The following is a 26892-nucleotide window of genomic DNA, read 5'->3' on the forward strand; positions in this document are numbered from 1 at the left end:
CAGCTGCGAGAAAATTCATAGTGGCATTTATTTTCTTTTTTACTTAAAAAAGACACTTTTCTTCATTAGTTATCAGAATATCAAAGGTTAGGGAAAAGGCTGGTTTAACGGAGAGTCGAGAATCTTTCAATCAGGTAACAAACAGCCTGTTCGCTTTCAATTTGTCTCTCGGATGAGACATTAAACCGAGGTCCCATCTGTCCTCTCTGGTGGATGTAAAAGATCCCATGGCACTATTTCGAAAAAGAGCAGGGGAGTTATGCCCGGTGTCCTGGCCAAGATTTATCCCTCAATCAACATAACAAAAAAAACGATTATCTGGTCATTACCATGTTGCTGTTTGTGGGAGCTTGCTGTGCGCAAATTGGCTGCTCTGTTTCCCACATTACAACAGTGACTACACTCCAAAAGTACTTCACTGGTTGTAAAGCGCTTTGAGACGTCCGGTGGTCCGTGAAAGGCGCTATATAAATCTAAATCTTTCTTTCTTTCAATTGGCCGTGGGAAGGTGGTGTGCGGTGAGGAGTGACATGTCGAGCGACCAATGGCGGGAGAGCGGGGGCGGGGCACTTGGAGGCAGGTCATGTGAGGACACGTCCAGAATGGACGACTCTACCAGGGCTCTGCATGCTTTTCGCTGACTGAACTCCAGCAGTGACAGTCTCCACAGGGCCAAAAACAACACTTATTTTCAAAGTGGTAATTTTAAATATGTATAAGCAGTCTGTTACCTGGACACAAAAAGCCAGAACACCTTTGGAACGGGATGAAGGATGCAGAGCAACCAAAGCTACAGCTGCAGCCTGCAGGGATGTGAGGTGCTTAGTCTTCACTTACCCCAGCCTACCCGGAGCAATCACCGCAGTCGCAGTCTGCAGTTCCAGTAGGTGCATTGTGTCTTCGCTGAAGAAATCGTCGGTTAAATTCGCTTCCGTCTGCAAAGGGAGAAATTCTGGTCACATCCGCGGCAGAACAATCTGATACAGCCTGAAACAATGCTCGGGATGGGGGGAGCAGTGGTCTGCATACAGGAAAACCTTTTTGTTCAGAGATCGCTCTGGGAGCTGTCACTTTTTGTGGGTCTATGATTATGTCATCGCATTCTTTGGAACCGAGAAGGCTGAGGGGAGACCTTATTGAGGTGTACAGAATTATGAGGGGCCTGGATAGAATGGATAGGATGGACCTGTTTCCCTCAGCAGAGGGGTCAACAACCAGGGAGCATAGATTTAAAGTAATTGGTAGGAGGTTTCGAGGGGATTTGAGGGGAAATTTCTTCACCCAGAGGGTGGTGGGGGTCTGGAACTCACTGCCTGAATGGGTGATGGAGGCAGAAACCCTCCATTTAAAAAGTACTTGGATGTGCACTTGAAGTGCCGTAACCTACAGGGCTACGGACCTAGAGCTGGAAAAGTGGGATTAGGCTAGGTGGCCTCTTGGTCGGCCAGCACGGAAACGATGGGCCGAAATGGCCTCCTTCCGTACAGTAAATTTCTATGATTCTATAAGCAATTTTTGGCAATGTAACTAACATGGATCATCATCATCATCATCATCATCATAGGCAGTCCCTCGAATCGAGGATGATTTGCTTCCACGCCAAAAAGGGATGAGTTCACAGGTGCTGCAATGAAGGACCTGACATTCCAGGTCCCGAACTACACCCTGAAGGGTGGAAAATGCCTGTGGCACACCAGCCACCATACAGACTTGACAGATCTTGGTCCAGTGGCAAGGATTAACCAAGACGACTGGAGACCAGCTCTGCTGCATGGACCTAGCGCGCACACATATCGCAGTGTGGGCTGGCCCGTGCTGCCCCTGGGCAGTCGCCTCTTCTGGGCCCCAAACTCTCGCTGCTCCTGGGCCCCGATCACATCGCTCTTCAATCTCTCGCCGCTCCTTCGCCCCAACCTCACCGCTCCTCCTGTACCTGTCCATGCTCCGATCAGCGACCTGGGTTTTGGTGATGTCCAATCCAGTCAAAGGAGCAGCGTGGAGCCCAACCTGGCATTCTGTGTGGCGGCCCTGACCTGCAAGGACCACTTCAAGGTGCAGCGCGAGCCGGCTGTGGGCAACAGCTGTGAAGAGGGCGACTGGATAACATGGACAGTGTTCTGCTGTGTACAGTGTCATGTATTTAACCATCTTGCAATGACACAGTCATGTAACTGTAACTCATGTACACTGTACCTGTACCCTAGAAATGCACACCCTGACCACAGGGGGTGAACTTGCGGGAGACACTCCTCACCTGGGTTTCCAGGTATAAAAGGGGAGGTCCCACCCAGGGTCAGCACTCCTTGGTCATGGCAATAAAGGTGAAGGTCACAGAGTGACCGTGTCTGATATATCGACGCCTCGTGTGAGTTTGTAGTAAGGTGCAGGGACACTACATACAGAAGCACAACATTTCTGTTTACTGTGCCCAGATAGAGCAACCGCAAAAAAATAATGGGCCCAATTTTCCCTCTGCTCCTGTCAGGGAGTTCGATAAGGAGGGAGATTGCTCCCCAAATAACCAGTTAGCTGTGCAGGTTTTTCACCCAGACTTCAGCACAACCTAAAATTCGACACTCCTCTTTCAAGAGGTGGCTTCACAAGCAGCAACTGACAGCAGAGTTATTTTTAGATTTGTTCTTGGAATATGGGTGACACGAGCAAGACAACAACAACTTACAACAACAACAGATACGTAATCGTACAAATTTTAACGCTGAACCAATGAAGATATTAAGATGGACGACCAAACATTTGGTCAAATAATTAGATTTTAAGAAGGGTCTTCAAGGAGGAGAGATACATTACAACAGTAACTACACTCCAAAAGTACTTCGTTGGCTGGAACGCGCTTTGAGACGTCCAGTGGTTATGAAAGGCACTATATAAATCCAAGTCTTTCTTTCTTTCTAGGTGGAGAGGAATGGAAAGAAGTATAAGGTGCAATAGGCTGTTCCAGGTGCTCCAGTCCCTGTGTTCTGGAGTTTATTTTTTTCCAATATTCAATCTGGTGATATGGACATCATTGGCAAGGCCAGCATTTATTGCCCTTGAGAAGGTGATGGTGGGTATTCATCTTGAACCATTTGCAGTCCATGTGGTGAAGGTGCTCCCACAATAATGTTGTTAGGTAGGATTTTGACCCAGCGATCAATGAAGGAACGGTGATATATATCCAAGTCAGGATGGTGTGTGATTTGGTGGGAACCTTGGAGCAGGTGATGATGTCTCCATACACCTGATGCCCTTGTCCTTCTAGTTTGAGAGATGCTGCCAAAAAGGCCTTCGCGACATGATGCAGTGCATCCTGTAGATAGTATACACCAGGGGTTTGTATACGTGTGAGAATTCTTCAGTCAAGACCACCTACAGCCCAAGCACCCGAGGTCCTACCCCACTGCGGGCCAAAAATGGAGAGGTGCTCATCAAGGACAGAGAGGCAGTCAGTGCTCGCTGGAAGGAGCACTTCCAGGATCTCCTCAACCGAGACTCTGTCTTCGACGTGAATGTCCTTAACTCCATCCCGCTGTTTGCTACCCACCACCATCTCAGCACAACTCCAGCCCGGTAGAAAAGGCCATCCAACAACTGAAGAACAAGTCATCAGGAGCAGATGGAATCCCTACTGAAGCACCAAAACATGGCAGAGAAGCACTATTGACGCAAATACGTGAACTCATTTCTCTTATTTGGAAGGAGTAGAGCATCCCAGGGGATCTTAGAGACGGGACCATTTTCAAGAAAGGGGACAAGTCCGACTGCGGTAATTACAGAGGAGTTTCCTAGCTATCTGTCACAGGAAAAGTCATCGCAAGTATCCTCCCCAATCACCTCCTCCCTGTGGCTGAAGAGCTCCTCCCAGAGTCGCAGTACGGATTCTGCCCACTAAGGGGCACAATGGACATGATCTTCACCGTGCGTCAAATTCAAGAGAAATGCAGGGAACAGCACCAACCTCTGTACATGGCCTTCTTTGATCTTACAAAGGCCTTCGACACGGTCAATCGTGAGGGATTATGGAGCGTCCTCCTCAAGTTTGGCTGCACTCAAAAGTTTGTCACCATTCTCCACGATGACATGCAAGCCGTGATCCTGACCAACGGACCCACCACAGACCCAATCCACGTCCGGACCGGGGTCAAGCAGGGCTACGTCATTGCACCAATGCTCTTCTCGATCTTCCTTGCTGCAATGCTCCATTTCACCCTCAGTAAGCTCCCTGCTGGAGTGGAGATAATCTACATAATGGGAAACTGTTCAACCTCTGCTGTCTCCAGTCCAGATCCAAGGTCGTCCCATTCTCCGTCATCAAATTACAGTACACAGACAACGCTTGCATCTGCACACACTCAGAGGCCGAACTCCAAGCCATCATCAACACCTTCACAGAAGCGAACGAGAGTGTGGGCCTTACACTAAACATCCATAAGACAAAGGTCCTCTACCAACCTGCTCCCGCGACGTGGCCTTGGACAACGTGGACCATTTTCCATACCTTGGGAGCCTACTGTCAACAAGGGCAGACATCGATGGTGAAGTCCAACACCGCCTTCTGTGTTCCAGTGCAGCTTTCAGTCACTTGAGGAAGAGAGGGTTTGAAGACCAGGACCTGAAACCCAGCACCAAGCTCTTGGTCTACAGAGCAGTAGTGATACCCGCCCTCCTGTATGGCTCAGAGACTACGTACAGCAGGCACCTCAAAACATTGGAGAAGTACCACCAACGCTGCCTCCACAAGATCCTGCAAATCCATTGGTAGGATCGGCGCACCGACGTCTGTGTTCTCGCTCAGACCAACATCCCCAGCATCGAAGCATTGACCACACTTCATCAGCTCTGATGGACGGGCCACATCGTCCGCATGCCGGACACGAGACTCTCAAAATAAGCGCTCTACTCAGAGGTCCAACACGGCAAGCGAGTCCCAGGTGGGCAGAGGAAACGCTTCAAGACCATCCTCAAAGCCTCCTTGAAAAAGTGCAACATCCCCACCGACACCTGGGAATCCCTGGCCCAAAACCGCCCTAAGTGGAGGAAAAGTATCCGGGAAGACGCTGAACACCTTGAGTCTCTTCGCCGGGAGCAAGCAGAAGCCAAGTGTCGACAGCGGAAGGAGCGTGCAGCAACCCAGGCTCCCCACCCACCCGTCCCTCCAACCACCGTCTGCCCAACCTGTGACAGAGACTGTAGGTCCCACATTGAACTCTTCAGTCACCTGAAAACTAATTTTCAGTCAGGAAGCAAGTCATCCTCAACTCCGAGGGACTGCCTAAGAAGAAGAGATAGTATACGCTGCAGCTATGGTGCGCCAATGGTGGATGTTTTAATGAGAGATTTTATCCTGTCTTTTTGACTTTCACCAAATTCAGGGGAAAAACTGCTGCAGTCGTTGTAATGGTGAAATCGTAAACTCATGCAGTTATAATCCAGCATTCCAGTGCTCTTTGTATCTCAGAGTACTGTTTATGTTTAAGGTTACCTCAAAGAAGTCCTGTGTTTTTTTCAGCAGGTGTTTGAGCTCAGTGAGTTCCAGAAAGTTCTGTTTGAGAGTCTGCTGGTTCTGATTCACCTCCCTCAGATCATGCTCGAGCTTTTCCAGAACTACCTGTGAAAGGGTACAACAATGTGTCATGTATTCAACCAGCACTGTAACCCATGTATAATCTGACCTAAGTTGTACAATGTGAGAACAATGACCACTGGGTGGTGAACTTATGGGAGACACTCCTAAACTGGACCTTCAGATATATGCTGCTGAGATGGTCATGGCTGTTGAAGCTTTCAAAAGCGAAGGCCCACCCGTGACAGCCCATCAGATTAAATTCTGGACAAATAGAGACCCGCTATTGTCTCTAGTCAAGAAATGTGTTCTGAATGGGGACTGGGCAGCCACGTACAGGGCATGCCCTGAGGAATTTAAACCATTTCACAGGCGCAGGGATGAACTCTCAATTCAGGCCGATTGCCTACTGTGGGGAAACCACACAGTCATGCACCAGATGGGCAGAGAGATGTTCATCAGAGAATTCCACAATGAGCACCCGGGCATTGTCATAATGAAGGCAATTGCCAGGTCACACGTTTGGTGGCCAGGGATAGACGCAGATCTGGAGCTTTGTGTTCGCAGGTGCAACACGTGTGCCCAGCTGGGCAATGCGCCCAGGGAAGCCCCTCTTAGCCCCTGGCCATGGCTCGCCAAGCCTTGGTCACGCATCCATGTGGACTACGCAGGTCCTTTCATGGGAAAAATGTTTTTGGTTGTAGTAGACACCTACTCCAAATGGATCGAGTATGACATTTTAAATTCAAGCACATCCTCTGCCACGGTAGAAAGTCTACGGGCAATGTTCGCCGCCCACGGTCTACCGGACATCTTGGTCAGCGATAATGGCCCGTGCTTCACAAGCACTGAATTCCAGGATTTCATGGCAGGCAATGGAATTAACCATGTCAGATCGGCACCATTCAAGCCGGCCTCAAACGGCCAGGCAGAACGAGCAGTGCAGATAATCAAAGAGGGGATGCTCAGAATCCCAGGGAGTTCCCTACAAAGCCGCTTATCACGCTTCCTGTTGGCCTACAGATCCCGACCACACTCGCTCACAGGGGTTCCACCCACAGAGCTGCTAATGAAAAACCCTGATACACCTCACCATGAAAGAAATTGTCGAGAGCAGGCGCCAGTCACTATGGCCCCAAGTTTCCACATGATTTGCTCCTGATTTTTAGGAGCAACTGGTGTAGAACGGAGTATCTTAGAAATCGGAATTCTCCACATTTTGTTTCCTCCAGTTCTAGTCAGGTAGAACAGTTTCACTTTGGAACAGAATTTTTTTTTCAAAAGGGGACGTGTCCGGCCACTGACGCCTGATTTCAAAGTTTCCACAGTGAAAACGTACTCCAAACTAACTTAGAATGGAGTAAGTGAAGATTTTTGTACGCTTGAAAAAACCTTGTCTACACTTCAAAAAATCAGGCGCAGGTTACAAATTAGGCGTAGGGAACGAGGTGGGGGGGGGGAGGGGGGGGGAAGGGAAGTCATTAAATTCTACAATCAATCCTTAGTTATACTTATACAAATATTATACAAATAAATCCAACCTGAATAAAAATTTATAAGCAAAGAAAAGATTAAATAAACCATGTTCCTACCTGTGTGAAAGTGCTTCAGGCAGGCCTTTCAGGCAGCGGTGTGGCATCAGTGTCTCGATGGCAGCGGCAGGCAGCAAGCAGCCTTCGAGCTGAGCTGCAGTGCTTGAGGCAGGGGTGTGGCGTCAGTGTCTCGTCTCGACGGCAGCGGCAGGCAGCTAGCAGCCTTCAAGCTGAGCTGCGGTGCTTGAGGCAGGCCTTCATTCCCCGCGAAGATGCAGCACCCGGACGGACTTGAGGCCATTCGGCCATGGGATTGCAGCGGCGTCAGTGGCTGGCCGGGAGCCGAAGAATGAACGCAGGACACACGCAGCTGCAGATTTAAAATTCTTTAGGCCGTTCGGCCACGCTTATGGGGCGGCGTCAGTGGCTCGAAGGCAGCCGAAGAATCAGGAGCAGACATGAGGCCATTCGGCCATGGGATTGCAGCGGCGTCAGTGGCTGGCCGGGAGCTGAAGAAAGTACAGCAGCAGCCTTCGAGCTGTGAGGGGGACTGACTGAGGCCATTCGGCCATGGGATTGCAGCGGCGTCAGTGGCTGGCCGGGAGCCGAAAAAAGAACAGCAGCAGCCTTCGAGCTGTGAGGGGGACTGACTGAGGCCATTTGGACAGGGAGAGGCAGCCACATCGACATCTTTATATTTAAATTTGCAGAATGGGTGCTGCCTTGTCAACACCACATATTATGCAATGGTTTGCTTCCTCATGCAAGAAATTCTTTGTTCTTGGTGGACGTTGATCCATTGCAAAGTTGAATTAGCACTTTTATTTCTCCAAACACACAGTCCTTAATTTGCAGGCACCGGTTCTGCAAGTTTAGCAGTGAAAAGCTGAACTCACTGATTTCAGCAGGTGATTTATTCAGCAGTGCTGCTAAAAGCACTCCCTCACACACAGAAATATCAAGAAAATTAAAATACAAGCCTTTGCAGGGGTCCAAGAAACAAATCTTCACTTTTTCTGTAAAAATGGCCGAGTGCCAATGTTTACTTCAGACTGCGCGTGCGCGCAGGGTTGCCGGCACCAAGAAGCCTCATTTCAATTGTACCCGCCCCCTCCTACTTACAAAATCGACGCGAGTGGTAGGCTCCGCCCCTTGTGCGCCGCGCCAAGCAGACATCGAGCTCCAAGGAGCTCGAGAATACCGCACTTTTTTCCAGTGCCGTTTTCGGCGCAAAAAACAGGCGCCCAGCTCTGAGGTGCGCCTTTTTCACCGCGTGTGGAAACTTGGGGCCAATAGGACTACCATGACAGGAATGCGAGGGCGCGATGTATTGATGTAAATGACCCTGTTTTTGTCCTCAACTACGCTGCAGGGCCCAAATGGCTCGCAGGCACTGTGATTGCCAAAGAGGGAAATAGGATTCTGGTAGTTAAACTTACTAATGGACAAATCTGCCACAAACATGTGGATCAAACAAAAAGGAGGTTCAGCAACCCCATAGAAGAAGCAGAGGAAGAACACGATGTAGAGTTCACTCCTCCACAGGTGACCGAACACAGGGACCAAAGGGAGGAGAGCCCAGTCACTGTGGGCAGTCCGGACAGGCCTGAGGCACCGCAAACAGCAGACACTCAGGCCAGCGCCCAACAACCGGAGCCCCAACTCAGGCGCTCTACAAGAGAGCGTAAACCACCAGAGAGACTCAACCTGTGATCCCAATAAGACTTTGTGGGGGGAGGTGATGTCATGTATTCAACCAGCAATGTAACCCATGTATAATCTGACCTAAGTTGTACACTGTGAGAACAATGACCACTAGGTGGTGAACTTGTGGGAGACACTCCTAACCTGGACCTTCAGATATAAAAGGGGTAGCTCCACCCACTTCCTGGACTTGAGTGCTAAGGAATAAAGGACAGGTCACACACTGACCTTCTCTCAAGCATGGGCCTCGTGTGCATTTATACTGTATAGTAAGGACGTATCACAATGTATGAAGAGTGTGCCTTTCAGTTAACTCTCTGAGCTATTCAATCACCCAGCGCAGTAATGCACGGAGAGAGTAATGGAGAGTACGAATATCATTCCACAAATCATACATCACAGATATCTCAATGAAACAGGCCCGTTGTGCCTGCACCAGTTTTCATCTTTGGTTCAACCGATTGACTCCAGCCTTGCCTCTGCTCTTTCCCTGTACCAGTTGATGTTTTTCCTCTTCAGATAATTTGAGAAGGGATGCTGAGATGAAGATCTTGAGGTGTGTTTGTGGTGACATTTTCACAATTGAGAAAAGCAGATATAACAGTGGAGGCAGGGAAGTGGAGTTGAGACCAAGATCAGGTCAGCCATGATCTTATTAAATGGCGGAACAGGCTCGAGGGGTCAAATGGCCTACTCCTGCTCCTATTTCTTATGTTCTTATGTGTCAATCAGCAAGCTTAAAGACAGAGGCACGGCATCAGAGAGCAATGGAAGGCAGAGGAATGCACAGAGGCAGAAGTGAGGAGACGTCTGGGGTCGAGTTGATAGCACTAGACTCAGTGAGGGAATTATTTGAGCCAAGTGATACAGATAGTATCAGACCTCGAGAGGGAACATTCAGGGGTTGGAGATGGAGAACAGTGCAATCAGAAATAGCATTGTCATGACCAAGGAATACTTGCTGAAAGAAGCCAAGATACTGGAGATACTTGTTTATAAAACAAGAAATGTAGGAAACTCTGAAGTTACCCAAGAGGTTACACTAACAAAGAGATACCAGGCGACAATTCAGAAGGATACAAAATCCCAAAAGTAGAGAGTATAGCTTGGACAAAGACGCACTTTGCAGGTCACAGAGAGATTGTAGTCAGAGATGATACTTTGCTCAGATAAGTGGATAGCCAGGTGTGTCGTAAAGACAATATATTTCCCTACATTGCATCAGTGACTGCACATCAGAAATACTTCATTGGCTGTAAAGCATTTTGGCATGTCCTGAGGTCGTGAAAGATGCTATATAAATGCAAGACCTTTTCTTTACAGGGTCCGCAGCTGCCTACATACTGAGGATACTGAAGGGAACACAATAGCAATGAAAGAAGACAGACAGACTTGCATTTATATAGCGCCTTTCATGACCTCAAGTTGTCCCAAAGCACTTTACAGCCAATGAAGTAATACTTTCTTTGAAGTGTAGTCACTGTTGTAATGTGGGAAACGCGGCAACCAATTTACGTACGGCAAGCTCCCACAAACAGCAACGAGATAACGACCAGATAATCTGTTTTAGTGATGTTTGTTGTGGAATAACTCCCCTGCTCTTCTTCAAAATAGTGCCGTGGGATCTTTTACGTCTGCCCGAGAGGGCAGACAGGGTCTCGGTTTAACGTCTCATCCAAAATGTCCATGTAGGGATAAATGTCACAAGGAGAAATATGCAGGCCTTAAAAGCCACATATATGAGAACTGGCTCCATACGCAAAGTTAAAGGAAGCACAGTAATGTTCTCATATACACTCTCAGTGTTTGGGGAAAGAGGGGAGTTCACCAAAAGAATTTGAAAGATAAATGAGTAGCTGGTAAGCCAGTTGTGAGAGAAACAATGTTATCTTTATAAATAACTGGGAATTTTTCCAAAATAAGAACCAGTGCAGGAGGTATGGGCTACACTTAAACCAAGCAGGGACAAAGGGACTTGGGAAGAATTTGAGGCAGCATTAGAACATTAAACAAACTAGAAAGGGAGGGGGCGGATGGAGTACAGGTAGAATTCAGGATCTCAGACAAGACAGATTGTCGGGGAGAAGGTTGTCAACAGGTAGGTACAGACACAGATACCCAACAAGAGGCACATGAACACGAAACCAGGAATAGGCAGACATGGGGAAATATCAACAAAGCCAACTATACAACCAAAACATTAGAATACAAGTCCGAGGAGGTAAGGATCAAATACTATAGAGCTCTGATCAGACTGCTCTTTGTTCCCCCGTTCTGGTCACCAAGAATCAAAGGATACATTCAAGCGTTGAAGGCAGTTCAGAGAAGAAACAGGGGGCCAATTCCGAGTATTCCGGAGAAAAGACTGGAGAGACTTGGGTTTGTCAGCCATGAAGGAAGGCGGGAGAGAGATGAGCTTATTGAGGTGTGCAAGATAGTTAAGGATATAAAAAAAAGTTAACCCCTGAACATTACTTAAAATTAAACTGTGAGAGTAGAACTCGGGAGACACAGGTTCAAACTAAAGAAGGGTACTGTTAGAACAGGTATCATTAGTTTATTCACACAGAGAGTGATCAAGGTGTAGAATAAACTTAAAATAGAATAGTAGAGGTAAAAACTCTGGAACCATTTAAGATGCAATCGGAAACTATAATTGAGGGGATGTTATGATTCACTTATCCAGAGAGATCCTAAGAACATAAGAATTAGGAGCAGGAGTAGGCCATTTGGCCGCTTGAGCCTGCTCCGCTATTCAATAAGATCATGGCTGATCTGATCATGGACTCAGCTCCACTTCCCTGCCCGCTCCCCATAACCCTTGACTGCCTCATAGTTCAAAAATCTGTCTATCTCCACCTTAAGTATAAACTATGGTCAGTGGCCAAAGTGAGGTATAATATAGCCCCCAATAGAGTGAAACTTGATGGGGGGGAGATTTGATTAGCATGAAATGGGCAGCCCGACTTCGAGAGCCGGAAGAGGTTGCCTGAAGATCACCAAAAGTTGTTCTTTGGGCTTTATTACCATGAACCCGCCGAGCTGTTTGAGTACAAGGGATGAGGATTTTTCCGTTCCCTGTTTTCACTACATGCTGCCAGCTGAGGTTTCCATGGGGAACCTTGCCACATAAATTTTCATCAGAGCCTCAATTAAAAGATTTTGGTAGCTACTAAGATTTTGGATTCTATTTTTGGCACAATCTAAGTATTGTATAAGTCAAGTATTGTACTAATTACTTGCTCTATGTCTTCCACTCCCGGTGAAATTATCTCATTTGTAAATAAATTCAATTATTAGTTTCAGTCTGAATGATATTGATAGAATGTTATTATTAAAAAGGAAATCGAGGCACTGGAGAGGGTGCAAGTGATTTACAAGGATGATATAGAAATGTGAGGTTATACCTCAGGAAAGGATGAACAGGCTGGGTCTCTTTTCTCTTGATATGAGAAGGCTGAGGAGTGAATCAAGAGGTCTTTAAAATTATGAAAGGTTTTGATAGAGTGGATACAGAGGGAGTGTTTCCACTTGTGGGGAAGAGCATAACTGGAGCCATCAATATAAGATAGTCACCAAGAAATCCAATAGGGAATTCAGAAGAAACTTCTTTACCCAGAGTGTTGAGAATGTGGAACTCACTACCACAGGGAGTTGTTAAAGCGAATGGTAAAGATGCATTTAAGGGGAGGCTAGACAAGCATGTGAGGGAGAAGGGAATAGAGGATTATGCTGATAGATTTAAATGAAGAAAGATGAGGCTTGAGTGGAGCATAAACGCCGGCATGGACTGGTTGGGCCGCATGGCTGGTTTCTGTGCCGTATATCCTATGTAATCATATGTAATATGATGGTGAACCCACATAGCTTCTGGTGCAGAATACCATGGTAAAAGGGTAACTGTTAGTCCGATAGCATGCCATCTCCTTGATGACATGCATGAGGTTGCAAGTTTCAGTTCATGGGATCAAGGGTCAGTTTATGAAACTGCTTCTTCACTGTGAACACGGGATACGAGTGCTGGGAGAGGAGTTTCCATTGTACCCAAAACATGAACCCACCTTCTCTTTTTACAGGTCAGCCGTAGACTTCTGAGATATTGTGTATCTCCGTGCAATGAACTTTGTACTGTGAGAGATGCAGCAAGTGAAATAAGAATTCCGGAGACGCGTCAGACTGATATTTGAGCTGGGTCTTTAGACTGGGCCACTCCTAGAACTGAACTTGATTAAAGCTCCAATTGGCAGTGCTCCTTTAAATGTAACACTCTTGTTAATACAAACATATGAAGATGACAGACGGGAATACAACCTAGTGGTCCATCCAGCCCATCTCACACACAGCTGTGGACACAACACATACACTCCCCACCCAGAGTCATACAATCTCCTGGGAGAAGCAAAAAGCCAGATTAAAAACCCAGTCCAATTAGGGAGGGGAGGGGGGTAGAAACTGGAAAATTCCTCTCCGATCCCCTTAGGCGATCAAAACTAGTCCAGATGATCACACCAGTTCCTGTGACCCAAGTCAGGGCCAAAGACTTGGGATTGCAACGCACTATCACCATACGTGGCAAAAATTCAAAACAGGTCGTATCGGGCTCGTCAAGGTTAAGGCACATCAATGCTTAAGAATGGAGCATAACTGTCACCCAGTGCGAGCACTCAGACCAGGGACAGGTGCAGAGTAACGTTCCCTCGGTGCATGTTAACCATGTCCCATCTCCGTCAGCTTGTCCACTCCTGGTAACAGTTACCCTGCCCCATACGCTGAGGGAGACTGCTGTTATACCCTACTCTCAGTAGTGATATGCTGTGGGCCTGCACCTAGGTTGTGACACCCCTAACTCGTTCCACATATAATCCTTCCAGCCAGCCGAGAGGGGACTTTACTTCACCATTTTAAATTTGAATCCCGGAGCATCCCCTAGAGCTCATTAATATTCTGGAGTCTGAACTCCACAAGATGTCCCTCCTTACCTCCAGGTCAATCATATCTTTGGGAAGAGGAGCCTGTGGATTCTCTCCATCATCTTGGACAGCAATCTCATCCCTCTCCATTTCAGTCTCCAGAAACCCTACAAATCCAAGCCAACAGGGAGAAGATAAAGAACACAAGGTTACACTTCCAATCAAGTGGTCACTGGCGTGCTATTCTCACGATCAAAGCTTCCGCAACAAATCTTAATCCAAACAATATCTGTATCAATTGGCATGATCATCAGGCATCTTCGATTCCGCACTTCACTGAGTCGCGTTAATATGCAGCCGATTTGCAAAGCATACATTTCTTCCTGTGATGTTCAGCAACGTCTTGTCCTGGGATGCGGAGGGGGGGGACACACAATAATAAAAAGTCCGCATGGGTATCTAAAAGGAAGCTTATGTTTAACCAACCTTACTGAGTGCTTTGAAGAAATAACAAAAGGGGGAGAAATTCGGTCGCGTTGAGGCGGTGTCCCGGGCGGAGCGGTAAATTTTGCGCCGGCAAATGGTTTGTGTCTGCCACCGCAAAATTCATCAGCTGTGCCCAGAGTTGGGGGCGGGGCGCTAGGGGAGGCATTGCACACCGCTTTTAGGGCACTAGGTTGTAAAGCCCACCAAAAACATTCCCAATACATTGCTCATGCCACCACAACATAAATCGAAAAACATTTTTATTTAAACAATCACACTTGCCTGAGGTCAGCATTACTTACCTTTCATAGGCGTTCCCACCAGGGGGCGCTAAGGGTCGGGCAGCAAACAAATATGGAGCCGGTGTCGCAGCCAGGAGCCGCCTCGCCACTTCCGGGCGCTGATGCTCCGCGCCCTGTCGATACCAGCACCGAATGTCCTGGGCGGGGCGCTGGAAGCTGGCTGCGCGCCCGGAAATGCTTTCCGCCGCCACTCCAGGGCGCGGCAGATGATCGAATTTCCAAGGGCAATACAGTGGGTGCGGTAAACATGGACTTTCAGAAGACCTTTGATTATGTGCCACATAAGATACTGATGACAGAGTGTGGTATCAGGGGCAGGTAGCGGAATGGATTGAAAGGCAGCTACAATGCAGAAAACAGAGCGTAGGAGTTTAGGGTAGTTTCTCGGGCTGACAGGAAGTGGGGAGTGTTGTCCCACAAGGATCCATGCTGGGACCACTATTGTTCACCATCTACAGAAATAACTTGGATTCAGAAATTGGAGGTATGTGTCAGAATTTGCAGATGATGCCAAATTAGGGGTATAGCTAACATAGAGGCCATCACCAAAATACAGGACAAGAAAACTGGCTTGCAGAGTTTGCAGATAAATGGCAAATTAAATTCAATGTAGAGACATGTGAGATGGTTACCTTTGGTAGGAGGGATAAGGAGGCCACGTCTTCCTTGGAAGATAAGAAATTAAAATTGGGTAGAGGAGCAAAGAGATCTGGAAATACAGTTTCATAACTCGCTAAAAGGGACAACACAAGTTCATAAGGCCATAAAGAGTTCAAACAAAGCCTTGGGGTTCATTTCTGGAGGAATAGAATAGAAAAGCAGGGATTTAATGTTAAATTTATATAGAAACGTGGTTACATCACACTTGGAGTCCTGTGTGCAGTTCAGATCTTCATACTACATACAGATTAGTGAAACAATGGAGAAAGTGCAGAAAAGATTTACAAGGATGTTACCAGCATTGTGGGGATGCAACAATCAGGAAATATTGAGCAAGTGGGAATTCTTTCCCTAGAAGAGAGAAGACAAAGAAGAGACCCGATAGAGATCATAAAATGACACAGCGAATCGATGGGGTATATGTGAAGAAGCTGTTTTCACTTGTGGGGGAGTCCAGAACAATGGGGTATAAATGTAAGATAGCCACTAACAGATCAAAAAGAATTTAGTAGGAATTTCTTTATATAGTGACTGGTGATAACGTGGAACTTGCTGCTGCATGGAGTGTTTGATACAGTAGCATTGATGCATTTAAGGGAAGGCTTTATGCAGACAGGAGGGGGAAGGGAATAGAGGGATATGGGGGTGGGGTAAGATGGGAAGAGGTAATTAGAGTGGGAGTAGACTTGTGTGAAGTATAAACACTGGCATAGACTAATTGGGCCAAATGGTCTATTTCTGTGCTGTACATTCTATGCAGTTCCATGTAAAACAATGCCTTTAACCCCCACACTTTGCTGCCTGCCCTCCAGACATCTCTGTCCATGTAGCAACAATTTTCTTAACTCCATGTGCCCTTATCTTTGCCACAAGTCACTTAAATGACTTTGTAAATCCACATAAACCGCATCCATCACACCCCTTTACAGCCCTACACCTGTCTGGACGATTGTGCTGCTACCAATATGTCACAAGAAAGCCTTTTTATTGGCCTTTATGGATTATTTTGCTATTTTTTTTTTGCACAATCCCTCTTAGCCTTTCTATTCTTCATGTATCTTTCCTATGTTTTTGTATTTGACCTGGCTTTTATTTTTGTTTTCTGCCTTGTAAAATGCTTAAAGAATCTTGTTTTTTCTGTTACAAATTTAATCTAGTCTCTTAGGGGGAAAATTTGGGCTCGTTTGTGCCTCCCGAAGGGCGCTAGCGGGGCGCAAACAGCTTTTCACCCGAGCGCGCACCGCTACCAATTCCCGCGAAATTAAGCGGGAGTTTAGCAGCAGCAGTAACCAGTAGCGTCCCGCTCCGCTACACCGTTATCACCACTGGGCGCAGCAACCCGTTTTCGGTGGCACCCCGTGAAGCTGCCACAGGCAATGCCCACGACAGCGTCGCAAGGCACGTACGGGGGTGTAGGTCACCCGCGGGGAGAAAATTAAAGGGGTGATAGCAACAAAAATAAAATGGCAGCTTGCTTGTTTGTAGATGGCGGGATCCGTGCTGTGATCTTGTAGCCAGGCACTCCGCTTGTGTGCCGGGCTGCTGCCACTGCACCCCATTCCCTGGTGGTCCAACGATGGCCCCATTTCACGCCCACAGTCGGCAGCTCAGCCCTCCCCTTTAATGGCAGCGTTACGTAGCGCTGCAAACTCCGTGTGACTTTGCACTGATATTTTGCGCTGCAGTTCCTCCCGGGGGCGGTGAACCCAATATAGCTCATGGACGGGACGTCCATGCCTTGTGCAGGAACTCCCGTCTCGCAGCAGTTACCGAATTCCGCCCCCTTAGTCTCTCCATTCAGCCTTAGATTCATGCATTTTTCCCTAACTGTAATATTTAGTCTTTACATCTCCTGTTTCAATCTGCCCAAGGATCTATTTACCAATTTTTTCATATTGGAACAGTTCTTTTTGGATTGATGGAAATCTTGCATTTATATCAATATCAAACCGTCACCAAGCGCTTCTTTGGGGAATTTGTTTGTGATGTGCAGTGACGGTTGGCGAACGTGGCCGTCAATGAACAACTGCGCACTGCCATCAGTGAGATTAGTCGGTTTTTGGTGGTTCTGGTTTCATACATAGAATGTACAGCACAGTAACAGGCCATTCGGCCCAACTGGTCCCTGCCAGTGTTTGTGCTCCACACGAGTCTCCTCCCACCCTGCCTCATCTAACAGTGACAGCCGAGGCTTGGTGGGTAGCACTCTCGCCTGAGTCAGAAGGTTGTGGGTTCAAGTCCCACTCCAGGGACTTGAGCACATAAATCTAGGCTGACACTCCCAATGCAGTGCTGAAGGAGCACTGCACTGTCGGAGGTGCCGTCTTCCAGATGAGACATTAAACCGAGGCCCTGTCTGCTCTCAGGTGGACGTAAAAGATCCCACTAATTCAAAGAAGAGCAGGGGAGTCCTGCCCTGGCCAATATTTATCCCTCAATCAACGCCACTGAAACAAATTCTCTGGTCATTATCAGTGCCGTTTGTGGGAGCTTGCTGTGCACAAGTTGGCTGCCGCGTTTCCTACATTACAACATTGACTACATTCCAAAAGTATTTCATTGGCTGTAGAGCACTCTGGGACGTCCGGTGGTCATGAAAGGCACTGTATAAATGTAAGTCGTTCTTTTAACCCTACCTGCATATCCTTCTATTGTCCCATATATAGTTATCTACCTTCCTCCTAAATACATCTATGCTATTTGACTCAACTACGCCACATGGTCGCAAGTTCCATACTATAGCCACTCCCTGGGTAAATACATTTCTCCTGAATACTTCATTGGATTTATTGGTGACTATCTTATATTTATAGCCCCTGGACTCACCGTAAGTGGAAATATCTTCTCCACGTCTACTCTATCAAATCCCTTCATAATTTTAAAGAGCTCCATTAGGTCACCCCTGGGCCTTCTCTTTTCTGGAGAAAAGAGCCCCAGCCTTTCCTCATCGTTGTAACCTCTCAGTTCTGGTATCCTCCTTGTAAGTCTTTGTTGTACTTTCTCCAGTACATCTATATCCATTTTGCAATAAAGAGGCCGGAACTGTTCACAGTGCTCCAAGTGTGATCTAACCAAGGTCCTGTACAAGTTTAACATAACTTCCTACTTGTCAATTCTAGTCCTCTAGAAATTAACTCCAGTGCTTTGTTTGCATTTATTATGGCTCTGTTAACTTGCTACTTTCAATGATTTGTGAATGCGTAGCCCTAGATCTCTTTGTTCCACTACCCCATTTAGACTCAAAGGGGGAGAAATTCATGCCTTTAGCGCCACAGGTTGGTGCCACAAGATGGCGCTAAAACACCAGTCGACGTCCTACCACCAGCGTCGCACTCAATATCCGTCTTGCTGGTAGTGCTACCACTAAACTCGATCAGCGGGGACATCGCAGTCACGGAGATCATGATGTCAGTGAGTGTGCAACGCTCGCTTGATGCCCGATCTCCCAACTTCGCTTTGGCCATTGATATGACCGGCTGGAGAAAGCAACGACAGGTTGAGGTGGTGCGCAGCAGCAGGAAGCCAGCTGCAGTGACACTATTTAAAGGGATCATCACCAATCACTCACACCGGACACGGTTTTGAAGCTTGAGTGGCTGTGTGCTACTTCCTGCAACTGCAAGAGTTTTACTTTACTCATTTCAAGATTATTTGGTATCATGAAGTGTTCTGGCAAGTACAAAACTCCCTAATTATTTTTGCTAAACACTTCCACCTACAACATTTGCTAAATGTAATGGAAGCTATACTAGCAGTCGACCTCGCCCTCCAGGATCAATGGCAGAGGCTGCGAGAAAGATTAGAGCATGTGTCCAGAGGGAGGAGGGCCATCAGGCTCTACAGGAGGCGTTACCCTCCCAGGGTCTTCCGACATCACTTCTCCTACCTTCAGTGTATTAGGAGGCTCCGCTTCACCAAGAAGGTCACAGAACTCTGCCACCTCCTGCAACCAGACCTGCAGCCTGAGAGCAGGGCAACCACGGCTCTCCCAGTGGCAGTCAAGGTCACCCTGACCCTCAATTTATTCACCAGCGAATGCTTCCAGTCTGCAGCAGGAGACATAGCCAACATCTCACAGCTCGCCGTCCATCGCTCGATCCAGGAAGTCACAGAGGCTCTCTACACCAGGAGGTCACAGAGGCTCTCTACAGCATGAGAAAGGACTACATTTCCTTCCCCATCACCAGAGAGAAGCAAGGTGAGCGTGCATGTGGCTTTGTCAGGATAGCGGGCTTCCCCTTGGTGCAGGGCGCCATTGGCTCTGCAGGCACCACATAACAATGCGCGAGATCTTCCGTAACCGCAAAGGCCTCCACTCACTTTATGTGCAGTTGGCGTGCGACCACGTATGGTGAATCCTCAATGTCAATGCCCGCTATCCTGGCAGCAGCCACGATGCCGTCATCCTACACCAGTCCGGTGTGCCAGCATTCTTCCAGCCACCACATGAAACTCGAGGGTGGCTGCTCGGAGACAAGGGCTATCCGCTCTCCAGGGCTTATGACTCTCCTCCACAACCCCAACACTCGTGCTCAGCAGTCATATAATGAGAGCCATGCTGCCACCAGGAACATCATCGAGCAGACCATCGGCCTACTGAAGCAACGGTTCGGCTGCCTTAACTGCTCAGGAGGAGCCCTCCATTACATGGCTGAGCGGGTGTCCCATGTCGTGGTGATCCGCTGCATGCCCCACAACTTGGCCACCATGTGGGCGCAGCCCTTGCCACCAGGGATAGTGGGTCCGCATCAGGAAGACGAGGGGGAGGATAAGGATAAGGAGGAGGACGAGGACGGAGGCAGTGAGACAATCGGCCTGTCCGTGATCGGCTCATCAGATTCCGATTTGCATGAATGAGAGCCCAGATCAATCCCCATCCTACTATCCCTGTCTTGCACCATATCACATCATCCTCCTGGGCGCAAAACTGAAATGAGATACATCAGAAAAGATTCCAAACACAATGGCCCAGAAATCCCGGCCTCCCCCGGGTCCATACACACTCCGTACACATGGACCTGGGAAGGCATCGCAAAAGCCGGTTTTCAGCACACAATGCGCATGCGCTGAAAACCGGCTTTTCCGATCCATCAGGCTCCAGCTTAACAGATCCTCCACATATTGGGAACAAGGACATTTGCACGGGTAAGATTGCGGAATTGACACATATCTTGCCCAGCAAATATCCGCAAAACTCTCGCGCCTGATAAAAGCAGGCGCATAGCCTATTGTTACAGACGTAAGAATCTTAAAACACACTTAAAAACATTAAAAAAATTAAAAATGCACTTTTTATTTTTAAAAACCCTGTCCACTATGTTAAATTAATTTTAAACAATAAAGTTAAAAACTTTTTAAAAACTAAGAAAAAGATTTTTTTCTCCAAGATTAACTTTAATTTCAATTAATTTTAATTATGTGAGGTGTGTTTTTTATTTTTTATTTGGTGTTAGTGTTTGGGTTATTTTTTTCTCAATTAATAGCAATGAGAACTCATAGATACGGAGTTCCCATTGCTATTAATTGAGAATACTGTACCTGATTGGCTGAGCAGTCACGCGTGACTGCACCTTCTGCGTGGGAACCTGGAGGACGGGCACACATTGCAGCACGGGAAGAGAATGCCTCCCCACCGGAAACCGGGGCACCTCCGGGACCACCAGGTACTTCCGTAAAAAATTCAATTAATAAATTTATCTATAAATTTATCACACATATTACATGAAGACTAATAACTAATTACCCTTGGGCATTCCCTTAGTGCCTGTTGTTCGTGATCTAATGCCCCTACGCAGTGTGCCCCCAGTGGCTGCAGCAGAGCTGCTGCAAGGCTGCTGAATGTCCATGCAGGACACTTCAGATGGCCTTGCAGGACAATCTCAACCAGCTTGGGGCCTAGAAAACCCGGCTGAAGACTGCACCACCTTGTCATGGGTGGCAGCAGTCTGGGCTGGCTGGCTGACAAGCAGTTGCAAGTGTAGTGGTGAAGTGGCAGTGGTGGGAGCACGAATGCTGTCATCATGAGAGAGGACAGCAAGTTCCTGTTCCACTGACGCACTGCCACTCCCCTGGGGTGGCACCTCAGCATCCCCACCAATCTGCTGGAGCACAGATTGCGACACCGTAACAGCCCCGGTCGACGGTGGTAGACCCAACCACGATGGCAGCAGTCAGAGCTTGGGTGGCATCACGCCCTGTGCAGATCCCGCTACTACACTGGCCTCTAGTGGTGCCAGTGTATGGTGCCAGTGTCTGAACTGGTGCCTGCGGGTGAGACAGGCAGTGACGCAGTGTCCTCTTCTCCTCCCTCGCGCTCATCGGTGCTCTCGGGGAAAGGCTGGTCTGGTGCTAGCTGTTGATTATCTGAAAGCAGAAAGGCGCAAGAGTCGGGTTACAATGAGGAGATGCGGGGCAGAAATGCTCGCATACAGCACGAGTAGCTTGAAAGTGAGAAAAGATTTGGGCCGAGGGGGAGGTGGGATGTGAGAAGAAGGATTAGGAATGAACATACCGTTGTTGTCCCCAGGGGGCCACGGTGTCAACAACCTGCAGCCCAGTGATCGCCAGCACTCTCGTCTCCAGCTGGCTCAGCTTTTCAATGTGGGCTTGCCCCTCGCCTGTCCGCTCCTGTTCACACTGGGCTGGCGAGAGAAAGGAAAGTGTGTCAGTGAGTGTGGGGCAGTGTGTTTGGGTAATGTGTGTCAGTGAGTGTGGGGCAGTGTGTTTGGGTAATGTGTGTCAGTGAGTGTGGGGCAGTGTGTTTGGGTAATGTGTGTCAGTGAGTGTGGGGCAGTGTGTTTGGGTGATGTGTGTCAGTGAGTGTGGGGCAGTGTGTTTGGGTGATGTGAGTCAGTGTGTGTGGGGCACTGTGTTTGGGTGATGTGTGTCAGTGAGTGTGGGGCACTGTGTTTGGGTAATGTGTGTCAGTGAGTGTGGGGCAGTGTGTTTGGGTGATGTGAGTCAGTGTGTGTGGGGCAGTGTGTTTGGGTGATGTGTGTCAGTGAGTGTGGGGCAGTGTGTTTGGGTGATGTGAGTCAGTGAGTGTGGGGCAGTGTGTTTGGGTAATGTGTGTCAGTGAGTGTGGGGCAGTGTGTTTGGGTAATGTGTGTCAGTGAGTGTGGGGCAGTGTGTTTGGGCGATGTGTGTCAGTGAGTGTGGGGCACTGTGTTTGGGTAATGTGTGTCAGTGAGTGTGGGGCAGTGTGTTTGGGTAATGTGTGTCAGTGAGTGTGGGGCAGTGTGTTTGGGTGATGTGAGTCAGTGTGTGTGGGGCAGTGTGTTTGGGTGATGTGTGTCAGTGAGTGTGGGGCAGTGTGTTTGGGTGATATATGTCAGTGAGTGTAGGGCACTGTGTTTGGGTAATGTGTGTCAGTGAGTGTGGGCAGTGTGTTTGGGTGATGTGTGTCAGTGAGTGTGGGGCAGTGTGTTTGGGTGATGTGTGTCAGTGAGTGTGGGGCAGTGTGTTTGGGTGATGTGTGTCAGTGAGTGTGGGGCAGTGTGTTTGGGTGATGTGAGTCAGTGAGTGTGGGGCAGTGTGTTTGGATAATGTGTGTCAGTGAGTGTGGGGCAGTGTGTTTGGGTGATATATGTCAGTGAGTGTGGGGCAGTGTGTTTGGGTGATGTGAGTCAGTGTGTGTGGGGCAGTGTGTTTGGGTGATGTGAGTCAGTGTGTGTGGGGCAGTGTGTTTGGGTGATATATGTCAGTGAGTGTGGGGCAGTGTGTTTGGGTGATATGTGTCAGTGAGTGTGGGGCAGTGTGTTTGGGTGATGTGTGTCAGTGAGTGTGGGGCAGTGTGTTTGGGTGATGTGTGTCAGTGAGTGTGGGGCAGTGTGTTTGGGTAATGTGAGTCAGTGTGTGTGGGGCAGTGTGTTTGGGTGATATATGTCAGTGAGTGTGGGGCAGTGTGTTTGGGCGATGTGTGTCAGTGAGTGTGGGGCAGTGTGTTTGGGCGATGTGTGTCAGTGAGTGTGGGGCAGTGTGTTTGGGTAATGTGTGTCAGTGAGTGTGGGGCAGTGTGTTTGGGCGATGTGTGTCAGTGAGTGTGGGGCAGTGTGTTTGGGCGATGTGTGTCAGTGAGTGTGGGGCAGTGTGTTTGGGCGATGTGTGTCAGTGAGTGTGGGGCAGTGTGTTTGGGTGATGTGTGTCAGTGAGTGTGGGGCAGTGTGTTTGGGTGATGTGAGTCAGTGTGTGTGGGGCAGTGTGTTTGGGTGATGTGAGTCAGTGTGTGTGGGGCAGTGTGTTTGGGTGATATATGTCAGTGAGTGTGGGGCAGTGTGTTTGGGTGATATGTGTCAGTGAGTGTAGGGCAGTGTGTTTGGGTGATGTGTGTCAGTGAGTGTGGGGCAGTGTGTTTGGGTGATGTGTGTCAGTGAGCGTGGGCAGTGTGTTTGGGTGGTGTGTGTCAGTGAGCGTGGGGCAGTGTGTTTGGGTGATGTGTGTCAGTGAGTGTGGGGCAGTGTGTTTGGGTGATGTGTGTCAGTGAGTGTGGGGCAGTGTGTTTGGGTGATGTGTGTCAGTGAGTGTGGGGCAGTGTGTTTGGGTGATGTGAGTCAGTGAGTGTGGGGCAGTGTGTTTGGGTAATGTGTGTCAGTGAGTGTGGGCAGTGTGTTTGGGTGATGTGTGTCAGTGAGTGTGGGGCAGTGTGTTTGGGTGATGTGTGTCAGTGAGTGTGGGGCAGTGTGTTTGGGTGATGTGAGTCAGTGAGTGTGGGGCAGTGTGTTTCGGTAATGTGTGTCAGTGAGTGTGGGCAGTGTGTTTGGGTGATGTGTGTCAGTGAGTGTGGGGCAGTGTGTTTGGGTGATGTGTGTCAGTGAGTGTGGGGCAGTGTGTTTGGGTGATGTGAGTCAGTGAGTGTGGGGCAGTGTGTTTGGGTGATGTGAGTCAGTGAGTGTGGGGCAGTGTGTTTGGGTAATGTGTGTCAGTGAGTGTGGGGCAGCGTGTTTGGGTAATGTGTGTCAGTGAGTGTGGGGCAGTGTGTTTGGGTGATGTGTGTCAGTGAGTGTGGGGCAGTGTGTTTGGGTGATGTGAGTCAGTGTGTGTGGGGCACTGTGTTTGGGTGATGTGTGTCAGTGAGTGTGGGGCACTGTGTTTGGGTAATGTGTGTCAGTGAGTGTGGGGCAGTGTGTTTGGGTGATGTGAGTCAGTGTGTGTGGGGCAGTGTGTTTGGGTGATGTGTGTCAGTGAGTGTGAGGCAGTGTGTTTGGGTGATGTGAGTCAGTGAGTGTGGGGCAGTGTGTTTGGGTAATGTGTGTCAGTGAGTGTGGGGCAGTGTGTTTGGGTAATGTGTGTCAGTGAGTGTGGGGCAGTGTGTTTGGGCGATGTGTGTCAGTGAGTGTGGGGCACTGTTTTTGGGTAATGTGTGTCAGTGAGTGTGGGGCAGTGTGTTTGGGTAATGTGTGTCAGTGAGTGTGGGGCAGTGTGTTTGGGTGATGTGAGTCAGTGTGTGTGGGGCAGTGTGTTTGGGTGATGTGTGTCAGTGAGTGTGGGGCAGTGTGTTTGGGTGATATATGTCAGTGAGTGTAGGGCACTGTGTTTGGGTAATGTGTGTCAGTGAGTGTGGGCAGTGTGTTTGGGTGATGTGTGTCAGTGAGTGTGGGGCAGTGTGTTTGGGTGATGTGTGTCAGTGAGTGTGGGGCAGTGTGTTTGGGTGATGTGTGTCAGTGAGTGTGGGGCAGTGTGTTTGGGTAATGTGTGTCAGTGAGTGTGGGGCAGCGTGTTTGGGTAATGTGTGTCAGTGAGTGTGGGGCAGTGTGTTTGGGTGATGTGTGTCAGTGAGTGTGGGGCAGTGTGTTTGGGTGATGTGAGTCAGTGTGTGTGGGGCACTGTGTTTGGGTGATGTGTGTCAGTGAGTGTGGGGCACTGTGTTTGGGTAATGTGTGTCAGTGAGTGTGGGGCAGTGTGTTTGGGTGATGTGAGTCAGTGTGTGTGGGGCAGTGTGTTTGGGTGATGTGTGTCAGTGAGTGTGAGGCAGTGTGTTTGGGTGATGTGAGTCAGTGAGTGTGGGGCAGTGTGTTTGGGTAATGTGTGTCAGTGAGTGTGGGGCAGTGTGTTTGGGTAATGTGTGTCAGTGAGTGTGGGGCAGTGTGTTTGGGCGATGTGTGTCAGTGAGTGTGGGGCACTGTTTTTGGGTAATGTGTGTCAGTGAGTGTGGGGCAGTGTGTTTGGGTAATGTGTGTCAGTGAGTGTGGGGCAGTGTGTTTGGGTGATGTGAGTCAGTGTGTGTGGGGCAGTGTGTTTGGGTGATGTGTGTCAGTGAGTGTGGGGCAGTGTGTTTGGGTGATATATGTCAGTGAGTGTAGGGCACTGTGTTTGGGTAATGTGTGTCAGTGAGTGTGGGCAGTGTGTTTGGGTGATGTGTGTCAGTGAGTGTGGGGCAGTGTGTTTGGGTGATGTGTGTCAGTGAGTGTGGGGCAGTGTGTTTGGGTGATGTGTGTCAGTGAGTGTGGGGCAGTGTGTTTGGGTGATGTGAGTCAGTGAGTGTGGGGCAGTGTGTTTGGATAATGTGTGTCAGTGAGTGTGGGGCAGTGTGTTTGGGTGATATATGTCAGTGAGTGTGGGGCAGTGTGTTTGGGTAATGTGTGTCAGTGAGTGTGGGGCAGTGTGTTTGGGTGATGTGAGTCAGTGTGTGTGGGGCAGTGTGTTTGGGTGATGTGAGTCAGTGTGTGTGGGGCAGTGTGTTTGGGTGATATATGTCAGTGAGTGTGGGGCAGTGTGTTTGGGTGATATGTGTCAGTGAGTGTGGGGCAGTGTGTTTGGGTGATGTGTGTCAGTGAGTGTGGGGCAGTGTGTTTGGGTGATGTGTGTCAGTGAGTGTGGGGCAGTGTGTTTGGGTAATGTGAGTCAGTGTGTGTGGGGCAGTGTGTTTGGGTGATATATGTCAGTGAGTGTGGGGCAGTGTGTTTGGGCGATGTGTGTCAGTGAGTGTGGGGCAGTGTGTTTGGGCGATGTGTGTCAGTGAGTGTGGGGCAGTGTGTTTGGGTAATGTGTGTCAGTGAGTGTGGGGCAGTGTGTTTGGGCGATGTGTGTCAGTGAGTGTGGGGCAGTGTGTTTGGGCGATGTGTGTCAGTGAGTGTGGGGCAGTGTGTTTGGGCGATGTGTGTCAGTGAGTGTGGGGCAGTGTGTTTGGGTAATGTGTGTCAGTGAGTGTGGGGCAGTGTGTTTGGGTGATGTGAGTCAGTGTGTGTGGGGCAGTGTGTTTGGGTGATGTGAGTCAGTGTGTGTGGGGCAGTGTGTTTGGGTGATATATGTCAGTGAGTGTGGGGCAGTGTGTTTGGGTGATATGTGTCAGTGAGTGTAGGGCAGTGTGTTTGGGTGATGTGTGTCAGTGAGTGTGGGGCAGTGTGTTTGGGTGATGTGTGTCAGTGAGCGTGGGCAGTGTGTTTGGGTGGTGTGTGTCAGTGAGCGTGGGGCAGTGTGTTTGGGTGATGTGTGTCAGTGAGTGTGGGGCAGTGTGTTTGGGTGATGTGTGTCAGTGAGTGTGGGGCAGTGTGTTTGGGTGATGTGTGTCAGTGAGTGTGGGGCAGTGTGTTTGGGTGATGTGAGTCAGTGAGTGTGGGGCAGTGTGTTTGGGTAATGTGTGTCAGTGAGTGTGGGCAGTGTGTTTGGGTGATGTGTGTCAGTGAGTGTGGGGCAGTGTGTTTGGGTGATGTGTGTCAGTGAGTGTGGGGCAGTGTGTTTGGGTGATGTGAATCAGTGAGTGTGGGGCAGTGTGTTTGGGTAATGTGTGTCAGTGAGTGTGG

At 48.8% G+C, this 26892-nt stretch overlaps 1 protein-coding gene across 5 annotated transcripts in view; it reads right to left on the reverse strand.

The window, feature by feature from the left end:
* The window catches only part of LOC139280888 (V-type proton ATPase 116 kDa subunit a 4-like), a 135017-nt gene that overhangs the window by 71485 nt on the left and 36640 nt on the right, over positions 1 to 26892 (reverse strand). For all 5 annotated transcript variants that reach the window (XM_070900678.1, XM_070900674.1, XM_070900677.1 and 2 more), the window contains 3 exons: positions 13776 to 13873; positions 5480 to 5605; positions 838 to 935 (listed from right to left, as the gene is read on the reverse strand). In XM_070900678.1, coding sequence (XP_070756779.1) covers positions 838 to 935; positions 5480 to 5605; positions 13776 to 13873 — 322 coding nt within the window. The remainder of the gene's footprint in view (positions 1 to 837; positions 936 to 5479; positions 5606 to 13775; positions 13874 to 26892) is intronic.

This window comes from Pristiophorus japonicus, chromosome 15 (genome assembly GCF_044704955.1).
Source record: "Pristiophorus japonicus isolate sPriJap1 chromosome 15, sPriJap1.hap1, whole genome shotgun sequence".
Classification (NCBI taxonomy): domain Eukaryota; kingdom Metazoa; phylum Chordata; class Chondrichthyes; family Pristiophoridae; genus Pristiophorus; species Pristiophorus japonicus.